The following is a 14747-nucleotide window of genomic DNA, read 5'->3' on the forward strand; positions in this document are numbered from 1 at the left end:
CTGGTAAATCTGTGCCAGCCTTTCCCAGTTGCGTGTGTGTGTGTGTGAAAATCAAATCTCAAAGTGTGTGTGTGTGTCAGCTACTTGGAGCAGGAACACAGAGCACTGGTTTCACAAAGAGGGTGGTGGAGGACTTGGCTTGCAACAGTCGGCTGAGGACTCAGCTGTATAGCTGTGGTCAGTGTGCAGTCTTGTTTGGGGCCTGGTGAGAGAGAGGGAAACACAGCCCCAGGACAGGAGTGTCCCCTGTGTGTTCTTAAGAGAAATCGTGCTTAGTGCAGAGACTTGCATCTGTTAATAACGTTTCTATTTTTGTTCCATGTGAACGTCCATCACCACTGACAGTGGTGAGGACTGAGGCTCCTTGATTACTGGCCCAGAGGACAGACATTACAACAGTCTACCATGCACACAGAAAACTGGAGAATCCTATGCATTACTGATGATGGTAACAAGTTTGTATATACAATTTTCACAATCACATACAGAACAAAAAGCGAGATTGAAAACTTGTCAGTCTTTTACATTAATTAGAGGTAAGGGAAAGCTTTCATTCTTCTGATAAGTACATAGTATAGTTGGAAGTCAAAAATTCCACTGGCTACTATTTACTTTCCCAGCACCTTTGCTGCTTTCACTTGTACTTGGCAAAGTTTGTTTTCCTTGTGCCCATCTCCTGGTATTATTTCAAACACTAACACTTCCTTTAGCAATATGCTACCGTCCCTAAAGAACCATAAAACTATTTTCTCTGGTTACTTTACCACCTTCCAAGAGACACTTACATGTTTACTATATCCTACCCTTCAGCCTTCTGTTTGCATCAAGAAATCTTCACTAAGGCTGTAATGTAGGCCTCAAAATCAAAAGTTTTCTGCAGACTGAGTACTCAAAGATATAGAAGTAAGTCCCGCTAAAGAGGACAGTACCATGTGTTACACAAAACCAGATGCATTTGGCTGTAGTTCTAAAATAGGACATAAAATGTCCGAAATGGCCATGCTTTGTAAAAACACAACTACTAGAGATTAGTTGCTTCACTCATAATCCAGCATTTCACAGCTGCACTGTACCATTAAAATAACATACTGCACAGATGCTCTAAAAATAAAGTCTCTATTTGTAATTTTAATATCTTACTCCCAGAAATATAATTAAGCACTGCAAGAACACTGCTGACAATGGCTACCAATGTAAGTCAATATAAAAATGCAGCCTGTTCTTACTTCTGGGTCTTTGTTCCATTGTACAACATATTCCCAACAGCAATGTGCTTGGAAAACATCCGGTTCTAAGCTATACGGAAAACGTTCATATGCTAGTCTCAGCAGTTCTGTGGATAAAAAGAGAAGAAAACAACATATGGGTTAAAACTACAAGGCTAAAACAATGTTAAACAGATCCTCCAGCACAGCAATCTGCAACTGTGACACAGTTGAGAATACATTAAATTCTAACAGTGGATAATAGTAATTTAATTAAAAAATCCTCATGGCTCAACTGGAAGATGGGTTATTTTGAAAATACATAGCAGGTTCTTATCATCATCACCTGCTATACAAAGACCATCTTCTTCATGGGTCCAGTGGTAGGGCTTGTCTTTTCCATCAATCAGTCTCTGGCATCTTTCTCTAGAAGTTCTCATGCTCAGGGGCAGATGCATGCCTGTGATGCAATGCTTCAACTACATAAGATCACTCGTCCCCCATACCTACCAGTTCACCTTCCTTGCCACCAATCAGCACCTTCCTACAAATCAAGAAGAATGATTATGTTTTGACACCATGAATACTAACAAGTAATATACCAATATATACTTGCCCATCTCTCTGGGAACAACAAAATCCAGGGCTGGCTGGAGCACCAGCTAACTACAAGGGGAAAGAGGGAGACTATCCTTAGCATTCAAGGAGGGCCCTTTTTGCAAATCAAGTGAAAAGACAAAATTGTACCTGCGATACCCAACATCTGGAACCCTCTGATAGGTCCTATGCATTGACTTCCAAGCTGTAAAAACTCCCAAGGTGGAAGAAATAGGCAGATATTATAACCAGCAGAAGGCGTGATTAATGGGGAAGGCTGCATAAGAAGGGCCATCTCCAATGGATGGGCAGGATAGCTGCCTCAGGGGGTGTACGACAGTCCCTATGCGTTATTGCCACAGTTTTCCAGAGGAAGACAAAGTAAACACCTAAAGAGGAAACGCATCCAGGACAAGAAAGTGGAACACTTACCAACCAAACTCTCAAATGTCCACCCAACTGGAGTGGGTGCAATTGCAGACCTCCACTCCTGAGCATTGGGACAGGAAACAGCAGTCTATTAGCCGGAAAGCACAGCACATCTGAGGGAGGACTTCCCACACAAAGAATGCATGGTTTCCAAATGTTATGGAACTCTTATCACCATGGCTTCTGAATTCTAAACAGAACAAGAATCAAGGACCTGTCCAAGACAATTTTCACAACAAAATGAGAGAAGGAGACAGTATACTTCTTAAATGCTTGGTGAAATAGGATTTCTTAAGGATACACACATAACAGGACAATTACAACCACACTGGAAGAACTTCCTAATTCTTTTGGGACTAGAGGCAAAATGTACACACACACACACACACACACACACACACAAGCGTGCCTGTCAACTAAAGGTTAAAGGTTCAGGATCCCCAAAAGGGAAAAGATCTCAACAATGACGCAGGAGCAGGGCAAGGGAAAGGGGATCAATCAGAACAGTCACAGCTGGGATTCAGTTGTGCTGTCCCATCAGGGACCAGAGGTAAAATATGTCATGGTTTCCATGCAGTACAGACCAAGACACAGTAAAGGGATCCAGAAACTCTTGGATGTATGAAGAAGGCAATCATGGTGGTGCAATGTGCCTCTCTGTCCACACAGAGAACTCTTCCTCCTCGTAATCTAGCAGACCTTCCTAGTGGCTCCTTTTCCTCCTACACGGCTCCACTGCCAGTCAGTGGGGCTATGGAAGAACATGTAGTCTTGGCCAGGCATATGAATGGGGGGTCTCAAGCCATTCAAGACAAAAAAAATCACCCACATTTACTTTTGGCCACCAATGAGGATGAAGGGGAAGAACTACTTTTCTGAACGTCATGAGGTGGAGGCTACACATCTGGAAAACAGGAGCATCTCACCACGTAAGCAGGAATATGACAAACCAGTACCTCCGCTTTCATCCTGCTGCCAACAGACTCACAGTCCCTCAATACATGAATAGGACTTGGCTCTGGACAGTCTGACCAAAGAAGACCATCTTATTAGAAAGCAACTTGAGAAACAAGGGGATTTCCACTAGGAGCTCCCCTGTCTCACCAATACAAGCAGAACAGCACATCACCAGTACTCCAACTAGGGGATGAACAGGAAATCTCCATGAAGACACTGGCCCAGTGGCCAACTCCTGAGTAGACTCTGAGGAAAAAGGAAACTCCAGTGGCATCAGCTTCAACAGGAGCTCTACCCAAACAAAGATTCAGAGGGATCAATGCAACAATGTCCATAAAATGATTGAGGGGGAGTCTATGCAGTCTCTTGAACACTCTTAGGGATGAAGAAATGACCATTATGGCACAGCCTAGAAGAAGGGAATATAACCAACAGACCAGACATTGCTCTTGTACAGGGAAAAAGAGAAAAAATGCTCTCTCAACAAAAGATGCAGCCTCATGTTTTCATTAGGTGACCTTGCTTCTGTCTGCTCCCAGAGCTGAACAATGGCTCCAAAGAAGATGGGGGCAGAAGATATTGGCATAAAAGAGTAGTGACCAACCACAGCAAGACCTCAAATGGTAATCTCAAAAAAGGCATGCACCTGGTGGATTGAACCAGGAAGGGTGCCTTCCCACTTGAGACATGGGAAGTGAGATCTGGATCCAGGACACTTAGGAAAACCTGCCTGGCACAGAAGTGGCAAGAAGAAAACACTTGTCCATGCACCTAGGCCATCTCTGAAACAGGCTTATCCAGAAACAATGAACATACAAATAGTGAGCAAGCAGATTCAAGGGCAAGGACAGCAAACCCTGCCCTAAATCCCTACTCCTCTTAAAGGAAGCATCAGGCAGAAGAATGCTCATATCAACCTCTGAAGGATGACACAGTTGTGCCCATGGCCCTAACCTAAGCATCTGCCACTTAGAACCAGCAAGTGGTTAGACAGCTGCACCAACACAGGGGAAGACCATCTCTGATTCCAGATACAAAAAGAGTCTTATAAGCAACCAGCACCACATTCAAATGAAGTGACAGGAGCATGGACAAGAGAGATGCACAGTTGAGTGTAAAATATATATAGCTATGCTACCATGAAGAAATGCCATTTGTGTGAATTTCAGAAAAATGCGAACAAGGTTTTTATACAGAGACGACAACTCTTCTTGCAATCCCCATGTGGGGGCTAGAGTCCACACCCCTAAGGTTATACATACCAACTCCACACTCCCACAGCAGTGGGGAAAACAGCAACTTCAATAATTCTTTTAAAGTATTTTTCAACTATCGGTATTTGCATAAACAGTACTCACTATAACACTATTTTTTTGTTTAGTTTACTGGTTACTGAATACAACTTCAGGTATTACCTGTTCCACCCCAAACCCCTGGGTCACTTTATATATTAGCTGGGAGGAAATTAAATGTGGTTTCTCGGATCAATGCAGGTCTGCTCAGACCACATAAAAATTAACCCTGGGGTGTTTCAGCAAGGTTATTACTCCAGTTCGCTGAGGGCCTGTACCATTTATAAAACGTTTTGTGTGACACAAAGATGGGTGATATGGAACTGTATGATAAGGAATTTAAAAAATCTGCATGTCCAAAGGACTTCCGAAGAGAAAAAAAATTTGGCTTTCAAACTGCCAGTAAAAATAATTAATTTACTTGTGCTTCCTAGCAGATAATTATTTTGCTTGCTTGGCCATCTGGTCAATGCATCAGTATCTAATGAGAAACGGAGAAAAAAATGTTTTTTGTTTTCTGCTTTAATTACAACTGATGTTTAATAAACTGCTTGTTTGAGCAGAACAAGACAGTCCAGTGGACCATCACTGGAGAGGGGATGGACTAAAATTTGCAAACCCAGCAATGAAACAGTACATGAAACAGAGAAAGATACACTTTTTAGAGAGGCATTATGTTCGTACACTGACAATGCAGTATCATGATTAAAATTCCTTGATGGATGTAAAACTGATTTTTTTTCTTTCATTCACACATCAAGGCTGAAAAATATGTCTAGATAAAAATATACAGATTTTGCTCATTTTATATATTATCTGAACAACATCTGGTTTGGAAAGGTAGCAATTGCCTAAAATAAATATATCAGCTTGTTAGATCTGCATTGTCGTGGAGGTTCATACAAACATTTTTTAACATTACAAATTTAAAACTTTTTTTTTTGCATTTTTTTGGTTACATTATACATCATTCTTTCTGTGACAGTAATGTGTGACAATTAACTAAGCTGTGACACTGCTTGCTTTAGTTGAAAAAAACTTTAATAAATGGAAGGGGTGAAATAAACAAGCAGAGAGTTAAGAATTATGATCTGAACTGAGAAAGCAGCAAAAAATAAACAAACAAATGGATAAATAAAGATTGTGGTTAAGGGGGATTAGTACGTTTATAAAGAAGACATAAATATCACAGCATGAATCACGTACCCCTAAATACACAAATTTCTAGAAAAAGACTTAGGGTTGCAGTCATTACATTTGGGTTATCTGCTTGCAGTAGCCCTCAGTCGGCCTGATTAACAAAGTATTGGGTCCTGCGTCGGTTGCTGTCCCTTCTTCCATGACGTCAGGTCGTCAGGGGTATAAAACATGCAGCCGATGCCATTACATCAGTTTTTCTTGCCCCAGATGTCAGGTGCCCCCCTTATGGGTAGCAATCAAATCTATAAATACAAAGATATACCTCCAACAAAAAAAGCAAATACACCAAAAAGCTTTTACAGCACAGTAAGTGAAAGTAGAGGTATAGCCAACAGAAGAAAGGGGGCTGGAGGGAGGGTAACCAGGACTGCAACAGTGAATACACTCGAACATCTACATTTATGGTAAGTGTACACAAAGTACAGTTTTGTACCTACCATAAATGTAGATGTTCGAAGATCCACATTGCTGCAGTCCTAACACTTGGGTAGTCCGCTGTCCCTCGGTCGGCCCGAATATCAGAGTATAAGGCTGACGTCGGTCAAGGCGCATTTGACTGACATCAGAACGTCAGGGTACAAATGCGCATGACCGACGTCATATCTTCAGTCTTTTCTTGCCCCAGATGTCAGAAGACCCTAAAAAGAAAGGTCACAACCCATAGACAACAACTAAACAACCAACCAGCCTAACACCAAAAATATGTACAATATATACAATATACACAATATACCTCAGATGGATAACCCAACCCACACAACCACCTCAAACTACAGAGGGGAAGGAGGGAGGGTAAATTGGACTGCAGCAATGTGGATCTTCGAACATCTACATTTATGGTAGGTACAAAACTGTACTATGTTCTTCATCTCACATTGCTGCAGTCCTAACACTTGGGTAGAATCCCAAAGCAGAGGTAAGGGAGGATGGCTAAACTATAATGAAGCAAGAGCTGCCAAAATGCCCTGCAACACAGCAGTGGCAAAACCAGCCCTGGATTTAGAGTATAGTGGAAGGTGGTAATGCCTAGAGAAGGTATGCACTGAACTCCAAGTGGCTGCCTCCAGAATATCCTTAGTTGCCACCCCCCTTAAAAAAGCTGTTGAAGTGGCAGTAGCCCTAGTGGAATGAGGCTTAATCCCATCTGGAATCTCTTTGCCATGATGGGAATAACAGAAAGCAATGCAAAATCCAATCCACTTAGAAATAGTTTGTTTTGACACGGGCTTGCCCTGAGAGCACAAAGCAAAAGAAACTAATAACTGCTGAGATTGTCTGAACCCTTTAGTTCTGTCCAAATAATATCACAACTGCCTGTGTACATCTAAAGTGTGCAAAATCTTTTCCCCTTTATTTTGGGGATTTGCATAGAAAGTAGGCAAATGAATAGTTTGGTTTAAAGCCACACTAGAAACCACTTTAGGCATAAAGGAAGGATTAGTACGTAAAGATACCCTATCCTTATGGAAAATTAAGAAAGGCTCAACTGCCATAAGGGCCTGCAATTCAGAAACCCTTCTTGCAGAGGTAATGGCCAACAAAAAAGCAGTCTTCCATGACAAATATTTCAACTCAGCAGTAGCTGCAGGCTCAAAAGGTTGTAGAGTGAGTTTCTCCAACACAAAATTGAGATCCCAAGCAGGAGTAGGAGCCCTTCGTGGGGTCTTATATTCTTTGCCCCTCTAAGAAACTGCTTGAACAAAGGATGAGAAAACAATGGTGGGTCACAGTCGTAGTGAGCCGAAATTGCTGCAGCATGAATCTTAATAGAAGAGAAGGACAAACCTTTGTCTAACAACTCAGTAAGATATTGAAGAGCCACACTTAAATCAGGCTCAGAAACATCCAAATCCTTAGCTGCACTCCAAAACAAAAATCTCTTCCATTTATCTGCGTACACTTTCCTTGTACTAGGCCTTCTAGCTTCCAAAATCACATTCAAAACTTGTTGTGGAAGTTGAGACCCTGTATGGTTTAAAACAGAATATGCCAGGCTGTTAGGTGAAGAGAGTGAAGTTTGACATTGAGCAAATGACCGTCCTCCTGGGACAACAGATGTGGAATCAAAGGCAAAGTCCATGGAGGCTTCCGTACTAGACTTCTCAGTAATGGGTACCAGTGCTGTCGAGGCCAATCTGGAGCTATCAAAATCATCCTTGGCTTGTCCTGTCTGACCTTCAGAAGTACCTTTGGGAGGAGAGGCAGAGGTGGAAAGGCATACACATGAAGATTTTTCCAACTGAAAGAAAGAGCATCCACTTTCCAAGCTGTGGGATGAAACCTCTTTGTGCAAAACTTTGGCAGCTGGTGGTTTAGTGGAGAAGCGAACAGATCTATGTCTGGAGTTCCCCAGGACACTGTCAATTTCTGAAATACATGAAGATCCAGTTTCCACTCGTGGGGATCCATGATTTGTCTGCTTAACACATCTGCTAAGGAGTTCTGTGCTCGGCAGAAACCTTGCCTGAAGACTTAGTTGTAAACTGAGAGCAGTCTCCCACAAAATCATTGCTTGCCTGCATAGAGGATAAGAATGAGTTCCCCCTTGCTTGTTGATGTACCACATGACAGTTGTGTTGTCTGTTAGAATCAACACCTGCCCTGGAAGAAGTAAATCCTTGAAAGCTATTAATGCAAACTGGACTGCTAACATCTCCTTCAAGTTGATATGTAGATGCTGAAGTCTGACAGGCCACTTGTCTTGTATCCACTTTCCGTTTAGATGAGCTCCCCAAGCTTTGTCCGAGGCATCTGTCGTTAAAATTTGACTTGCCTCTGGCCGGGTCACAGAGAGTCCCTTGTTTAGGTGACATTCCTGAGCCCACCACAAAAATTCCTTTTGAATGCAAGGTATTATTTGAATGACAGTGTCCAGATCCTGGCAGTGCTGTGTCCATACATTTTGAGATACCATTGCAACTTCCTCATATGCAGTTTGGCATTGGGAAGCACCAGAATACAAGATGCCATGAACCCTAAGGCTTGAAGGACTGTCCTTGCAGTCAGCCCGGACTGAAGAGATAGATGATGGAAGTAAAGGGAAAGATTCTTTTGTTTGTCCGGGGTTAGAAAGGCCATCTGGGATGCTGTATTCAGTCTTACACCCAGAAAGCACATGTCTTGAGAGGGTACTAGACTGGACTTTATTTCGTTCACAGAATACCCCAGGCATCTTAGCACTGCTATCACATATTCCAAATGACGAAGAAGCTCTTCCCTTCCTTGAGCCAGAATCAGGCAATCGTCCAAATAAGGATAGATTTGTATTCCTTTCAGCCTGAAGAAAGCTATCACTGGAGCCAGAACTTTCGTAAATACTCTGGGCGCAGTAGATAAGCCAAAGGGCAATGCAGAGAACTGATAGTGAGAAGTCCCAGTCCGAAAACGCAGATACTTCCTGCAACTTAGCCTGATAGGAACATGAAGGTAAGCCTCCTTGAGATCCAATGTTACCATCCAATGATCCTTGCCCAGCAGAGGTAAAAGCTGTTGCAACGTCAACATTTTGAACTTGGGAATGTCCAGATAAGTGTTGAGGATAGATAAATCCAAAATTGGTCTCCACGTGTTCCCCTTTTTTGGTACAAGGAACAGGCGAGAATAAAATCCTAGGCCCCTTTCTGGTATAGGAACCGGCTGTATGGCCCCTATTTGGAGTAACAGAGAAATTTGCTTGTGAGCCTCTATTCTTTGTTGAGGAGGAATGTCTGGCATGCCTTTGAAAGGAGGCAAGGTATGGAAATAAAACCTGTAACCGTGATGTATGATATCCAATACCCATCTGTCTTGGGTAATCAAACTCCAATTTTCTTTGAAAAGTGCCAACCTTCCTCCCAAAGGTGCTGCCAGCCGAGAAGGTTCTGGCAGCGGAAAAGGTAAGTCATTGGGTCTGTTTACGAAAGGACTGACCCCTGCCCTCACCCGAAGACTGTGCAGGAGAACTCCCTGTTCTAGGCCTGAAAGAGCCCTGACCTCTGCCCCTGCCACGTCTAGATCTACCCCTAGACTGGGAATCATAAGAAGGATCCGTCCACCCCTTAGTAGGCCAATTTCTACTAAACTTTGGAGGCTGAACCTGCAAAAAATCTTTAACAGTCTGCATAGACTTAGCCTTGTCTTCCATTTTCTTTAAAACTGCCTCAACAGGAGAACCAAACAAGACATCAGAGTGCAGAGGGGCATCCAAAATCCTAGTTTTAACATGGTCAGATAAATTTTGATCCCTCAGCCAGGCATGCCTGCGAAGAACTGACCCAGTGGCAGCCACCCTAGACGAGGCCTGTACAGCATCAAAACCACATTGCAAAGAATGCTTACCCACCTGTTCAGAAACATGCACTAAATCTTGTAACTCTTTACAATCAATACCTTCCGCCAGAGCATCAACCTTAGATTTCAACTGTGAAAGGAGATAATTTTGATATTTCAACATGTGAAACTGGCAATTCAAAGCTCTCATGGCTAGAGTGGAAGAAGTATAAACTTTCTTTCCCCATCTATCCAAGGCCCTGGCCTCTTTATCTGCAGGAACCGGATTCTTGACAACAGAAGCCTTAACACCCTTAGGCCCCTGGCTAACAGTTTCTGGGTCTGCCCTAGGACTCTTAAAAAGATACTTATGAGCTTCAGGCACCCGGTAATACCTATCAGGTTTAACAGGAGCAGGAGGCAAAGAATCAGGATTAAGAGAAGCCTCTGCAAACACATCTTCCACCACATTCAGAACAGGAGGTATAGCCAAAGGCCTATGCTGGGGTAAAAACAAAAATTCCCTAAGCCTTTTCCTGGAATCAGAGAAGTCCTGACCTTCCCATTTAAAATGCTCTCTCATGGAGTGAAGGGTCTCTGAAAAGAAAAATCCTCAGGAGGAGAAGCAGAAGGAGTAGAATCATCCACATCAGAATCAGAATAATGAGAATACTCCTGCAAGTCTTCAGCCGAAGACTCAGACACATCGAAACCTGCTCATAATCCCCAACACTGGTTCCATCCTAGGCCTCTTATCAGGACGGGGCATAGAGCCTCTAATTAAAGTAATTAAATCTTCTGCCATTTTAAGCATGTGCTTCTTGGGCACAGAACCTGAAGAACTAGGAGTGACACCCACAGAAGCTAAACTAGACCTGCCTCTAGGAGAAGCCTTGGAAGCAGAAAGAGAGGGCCTAGACACCTTAGAAAGAGAGAGAAGTACAGATATCTGAGAAGCCCCTACAGCCTGACCTGCCTCCTGGGAGGCCACATCCTGTAAAATCAAAGTTTCTCCCTGGGACTCCAGAGAGGCCTCCATCGGAACCACCGGTTCCACTGACGCCTCTAAAGAACCGGCGTCCGGTTCGGACGACTCCTCTAACCTAGGTTTAACTGCCTTGTCCTTGCGCTTCTTTGAGGAAGCCGGCCGGAGCATCCGACGGCATATTGTAATTGCACCGCTTCCCAAAGACCAACCTGGCACAATCCAACCTACGCTTTATAGTGCGTTTATTAAACCTAGCACAAAAGCGACACCCAACAACGTTGTGCTCAGGTCCCAAACAAGGTATACACAAATTATGGTAATCCCTATGCGGTATCTGTTTCCCACAAGAAATACAGTTATTCACTTTTTCTGACATCCGGTAAACCACTGAGGCAAGAAAAACCAAAATATTCCCCAACGGGGTACTTAACCAACTCTGACTTCGGTCTGAAACTCCGAATTCGAAAAATTTCAGAACGCCGAACGGCACTTGCAACACTGCTTCTGCATCGGACCATGCGGCAAAAAAGACTGAGGATATGACGTCGGTCATGCGCATTTGTACCCTGACGTTCTGATGTCAGTCAAATGCGCCTTGACCGACGTCAGCCTTATACTCTGATATTCGGGCCGACCGAGGGACAGCGGACTACCCAAGTGTTAGGACTGCAGCAATGTGAGATGAAGAACATCTGTACTATGTTCTTCATGTTTCACTGTTGCATTCATTACATTTGGGTAGATTCCCAAAGCTAAGGTTGGGAGGAGGAATTTAAATAGAATGAGGACCAGCTATAAGGCCCTGCAAGACTGCAGTGGCAAAACCAGCTCTAGATTTAGAGAAAATTGGCAAATGATAATGCTTGTTGAAAGTATGTACAGAACTCCAGGTAGCAGCTTCTAGGATGTCCCTAGTAGGGACACCCCTGACAAAGGCTGTAGAGGTAGATGCAGCCCTGGTTGAATGGGGTCTGATGCCCTGTGGGATAGGTTTTCCATGGTGCTTATAGCAGAAATGAATGCAGTGGCCTATCCATTTTGAAATGGCTTGTTTTGAAACAGCTTTCCCCCCTGTCCCTGCAGCAAATGTCACCAGCAGTTGTTCAGATTTCCTTTGAGGTTTAGTCCTGTCCAAGTAGAATCTAAGCTGTCTGTGCACATCTAAAGAGTGTAGTATTTGTTCCCCTTTGTTCTGCGGATTAGGAAAGAAGGTAGGCAAATGAATGGACTGATTAAGAGCCACACTGGATACCACCTTGGGCATGAAGGAGGGATGGTTCTAAGGGACAGCCTGTCCGCATGAAAGATGATGAAAGGTTCCACTGCCATAGGGGCCTGTAATTCAGATATCCTTCTCGCAGAAGTGATTGCTAAAAGGAAAGTTGTTTTCCAGGAATGAAATTTTAAATCTACAGTAGCAGCTGGCTTGAATGGAAGAAGAGTGAGTTTCTCCAAAACAAAGTTAAGATCCCAGGCTGGAGTTGGAGCTCTCCTGGGTGGCCTTAAATTTTTGGCCCCTCTGAGGAACTGCTTGAGCAGTGGGTGAGAAAAGAGGGGAGGCTCTGTGCTATAATGAGCTGAAATAGCTGAGGCATAAATTCTGATGGAGGAAAAAGACAAGCCATTATGAAGCATCTCAAGTCAAGTATTGTAGAATCTGAGGTAAATTGGGCACTGCTGCGTTCTTTCCTTGAGATTGGTTCCAGGCACAGAATCTTTTCCATTTTGCAGCATAAGATTTTCTAGTACTAGGCCTCCTTGCCTCTCAAATGATATCCATCACTGATTTACTGAGGGGTGGTAAAGGAGAAATTAGGTAATTAGCCAGGCTGCTAGGTTCAGGGTTTGCAGCTGAGGGTGCAGAATCTGGTTCTCCTGCTGAGACAACAGGGAAGGAGTCTGAGGCAGGTGCCATGGAGCCAAGCGTGACACACTGCACAAGAGTGGGTATCAGTGTTGGCGAGGCCAGTCTGGTGCAGTTAAAATCGTCCTTGGCTTGTCCTGTTTGATCACTAGTAGTATCTTGGAGAGCAGAGGCAGAGGAGGAAAGGCATAAACTGATAGGTTTTTCCAGCTGAAGGATAGAGCATCCACTTTCCAAGCTAGTTTGTGGGGAATCCTTGTGCAAAATTTGTCCAGTTGATGGTTCTGGGCGGAGGCAAACAGGTCTATATCTAGACTTCCCCATTTGCTTGTCAACATGTTGAATATCCTTGGTTCCAGTTTCCACTCGTGTGGGTCCATGAGGTTTCTGCTTAATCCGTCTGCCAGTGTATTTTGTTTTCCTGGCAGGAATTGAGCTTGTAGATTCACTTGATAGCTCAAGGCTGTGTTCCACAATGCAATGGCTAGTCTGCAGAGGGGGTAAGAATGTTTACCCCCCTACTTGTTTACGTACCACATGACAGTGGTGTTGTCCGTATTTACCATTAGTTGTCCTGGAAGAATGTGGTCCCTGAAGGCTGTCAGAGCATTCTGTACAGCTAACATTTTCTTTTGATTTATGTGCAGGTGCATTTGACTTGGGTTCAATTTGCCCTGAATGCACTTCCCTGCCAGGTGAGCCCCCCATGCATAGTCTGATGCGTCTGTTAAGGTTTGGGTGGCAGGGGGTAATGTGAATGGTAGTCCCATTTTGGTTCAGGCCTCTGCCCACCAAAGGAACTCTAGGCGTAGGCAAGGTATGATAGGAATCCGTGCTTCAAGATCCTGTGAATACTGACACCATAGGCTTTTGAGATACCATTGCAGTTTCCTCATATGCAGCCTTGCATATAGAATTAGAAGAATGCAGGAGGCCATGAACCCCAAGGCTTGCAGTATTTGCCTTGCAGATAGCTGGGTTTTTGTGGCCACTTGTTTGAAGTAAGTTGTCAAATGAATCTGTTTCTCTGGCATGAGGAAAGCCATCTGGGAAGTTGTATTGAAGCTTGCTCCCAGGAATATAAATTGTTGACAGGGTACCAGGTGGGATTTCTTTTCATTTATGGTGAACCCCAGACAAGTCAGTACCCTTTGAACAAAGGCCAGATGATTCAAAAGAATGTCCCTTATCGTCCAGGTATGGGTATATTTGAATATGTCTTTGCCTGCAAAATGCAATGACTGGAGCTAGGCAGTTTGTGAATACCCTGGGCGCAGCAGATAAGCCAAAGGGCAGTGCAGAGAACTGATAGTGCATGTAGCCTGCTTTGAAGTGTAGGTATCTTCTGCAAGACTCCCTGATAGGGATGTGCAGGTATGCTTTTTTAAGTCTAGTGTTGCCAACCAAGCATCCTTGCCTAGCATAGGAAGCAGCTGGTGAAGAGTCAGCATTTTGCATTTTGGAATCACCAGAAAGGTGTTTAGAATAGAAAGGTCCAGGATAGGACGCCATGTATTGCCCTTTCTGGGTACCAGAAAAAGTCTCGAATAGAAACCTTGTCCCTTTTCCTCTTCTGGTATCAGCTGAATAGCCCCCATGTTTAAGAGAGAGAGTACTTGATTTTGGGCCTCTGCCCACTGATTTGGGGGTGGATCTGGCCACCAGTTTGGTGTTAGTAACATGTGAAAATGAAATCTGTATCCTTGGGGCACTACATTTAAAACCCATTTGTTCTGGGTAATGAGTTCCCAGTTTCTGGCCTGCAGACCAATCTTTCCGCCTAAAGGAGCATTCAGTTGGGAAGTGCTTGGTAGTTTTAAAAGCAAGTCATTGAGACAATTTTCCATGGGGGGAGTCTTACTACTCCCAGATTTGGGTGCAGAAACCCCCCACTGCCTAGTCTTGAGTGTCCCTTGGGACTGAAACCTGGGGTTTTTGCTGTGTCTGGGTTTGGCTTGAGAAGACCT

General features: G+C 43.7%; 1 protein-coding gene across 1 annotated transcript in view; it reads right to left on the bottom strand.

Moving 5' to 3' along the window:
* Positions 1 to 14747, bottom strand: part of RAB3GAP2 (RAB3 GTPase activating non-catalytic protein subunit 2) — a 2949955-nt gene that overhangs the window by 527955 nt on the left and 2407253 nt on the right. The window contains exon 26 of the mRNA XM_044061656.1: positions 1227 to 1333. Coding sequence (XP_043917591.1) covers positions 1227 to 1333 — 107 coding nt within the window. The remainder of the gene's footprint in view (positions 1 to 1226; positions 1334 to 14747) is intronic.

The sequence above is a fragment of the Protopterus annectens genome, chromosome 1.part0, assembly GCF_019279795.1.
Source record: "Protopterus annectens isolate FY-2018-M chromosome 1.part0, PAN1.0, whole genome shotgun sequence".
In the NCBI taxonomy this organism is placed as follows: Eukaryota; Metazoa; Chordata; order Ceratodontiformes; family Protopteridae; genus Protopterus; species Protopterus annectens.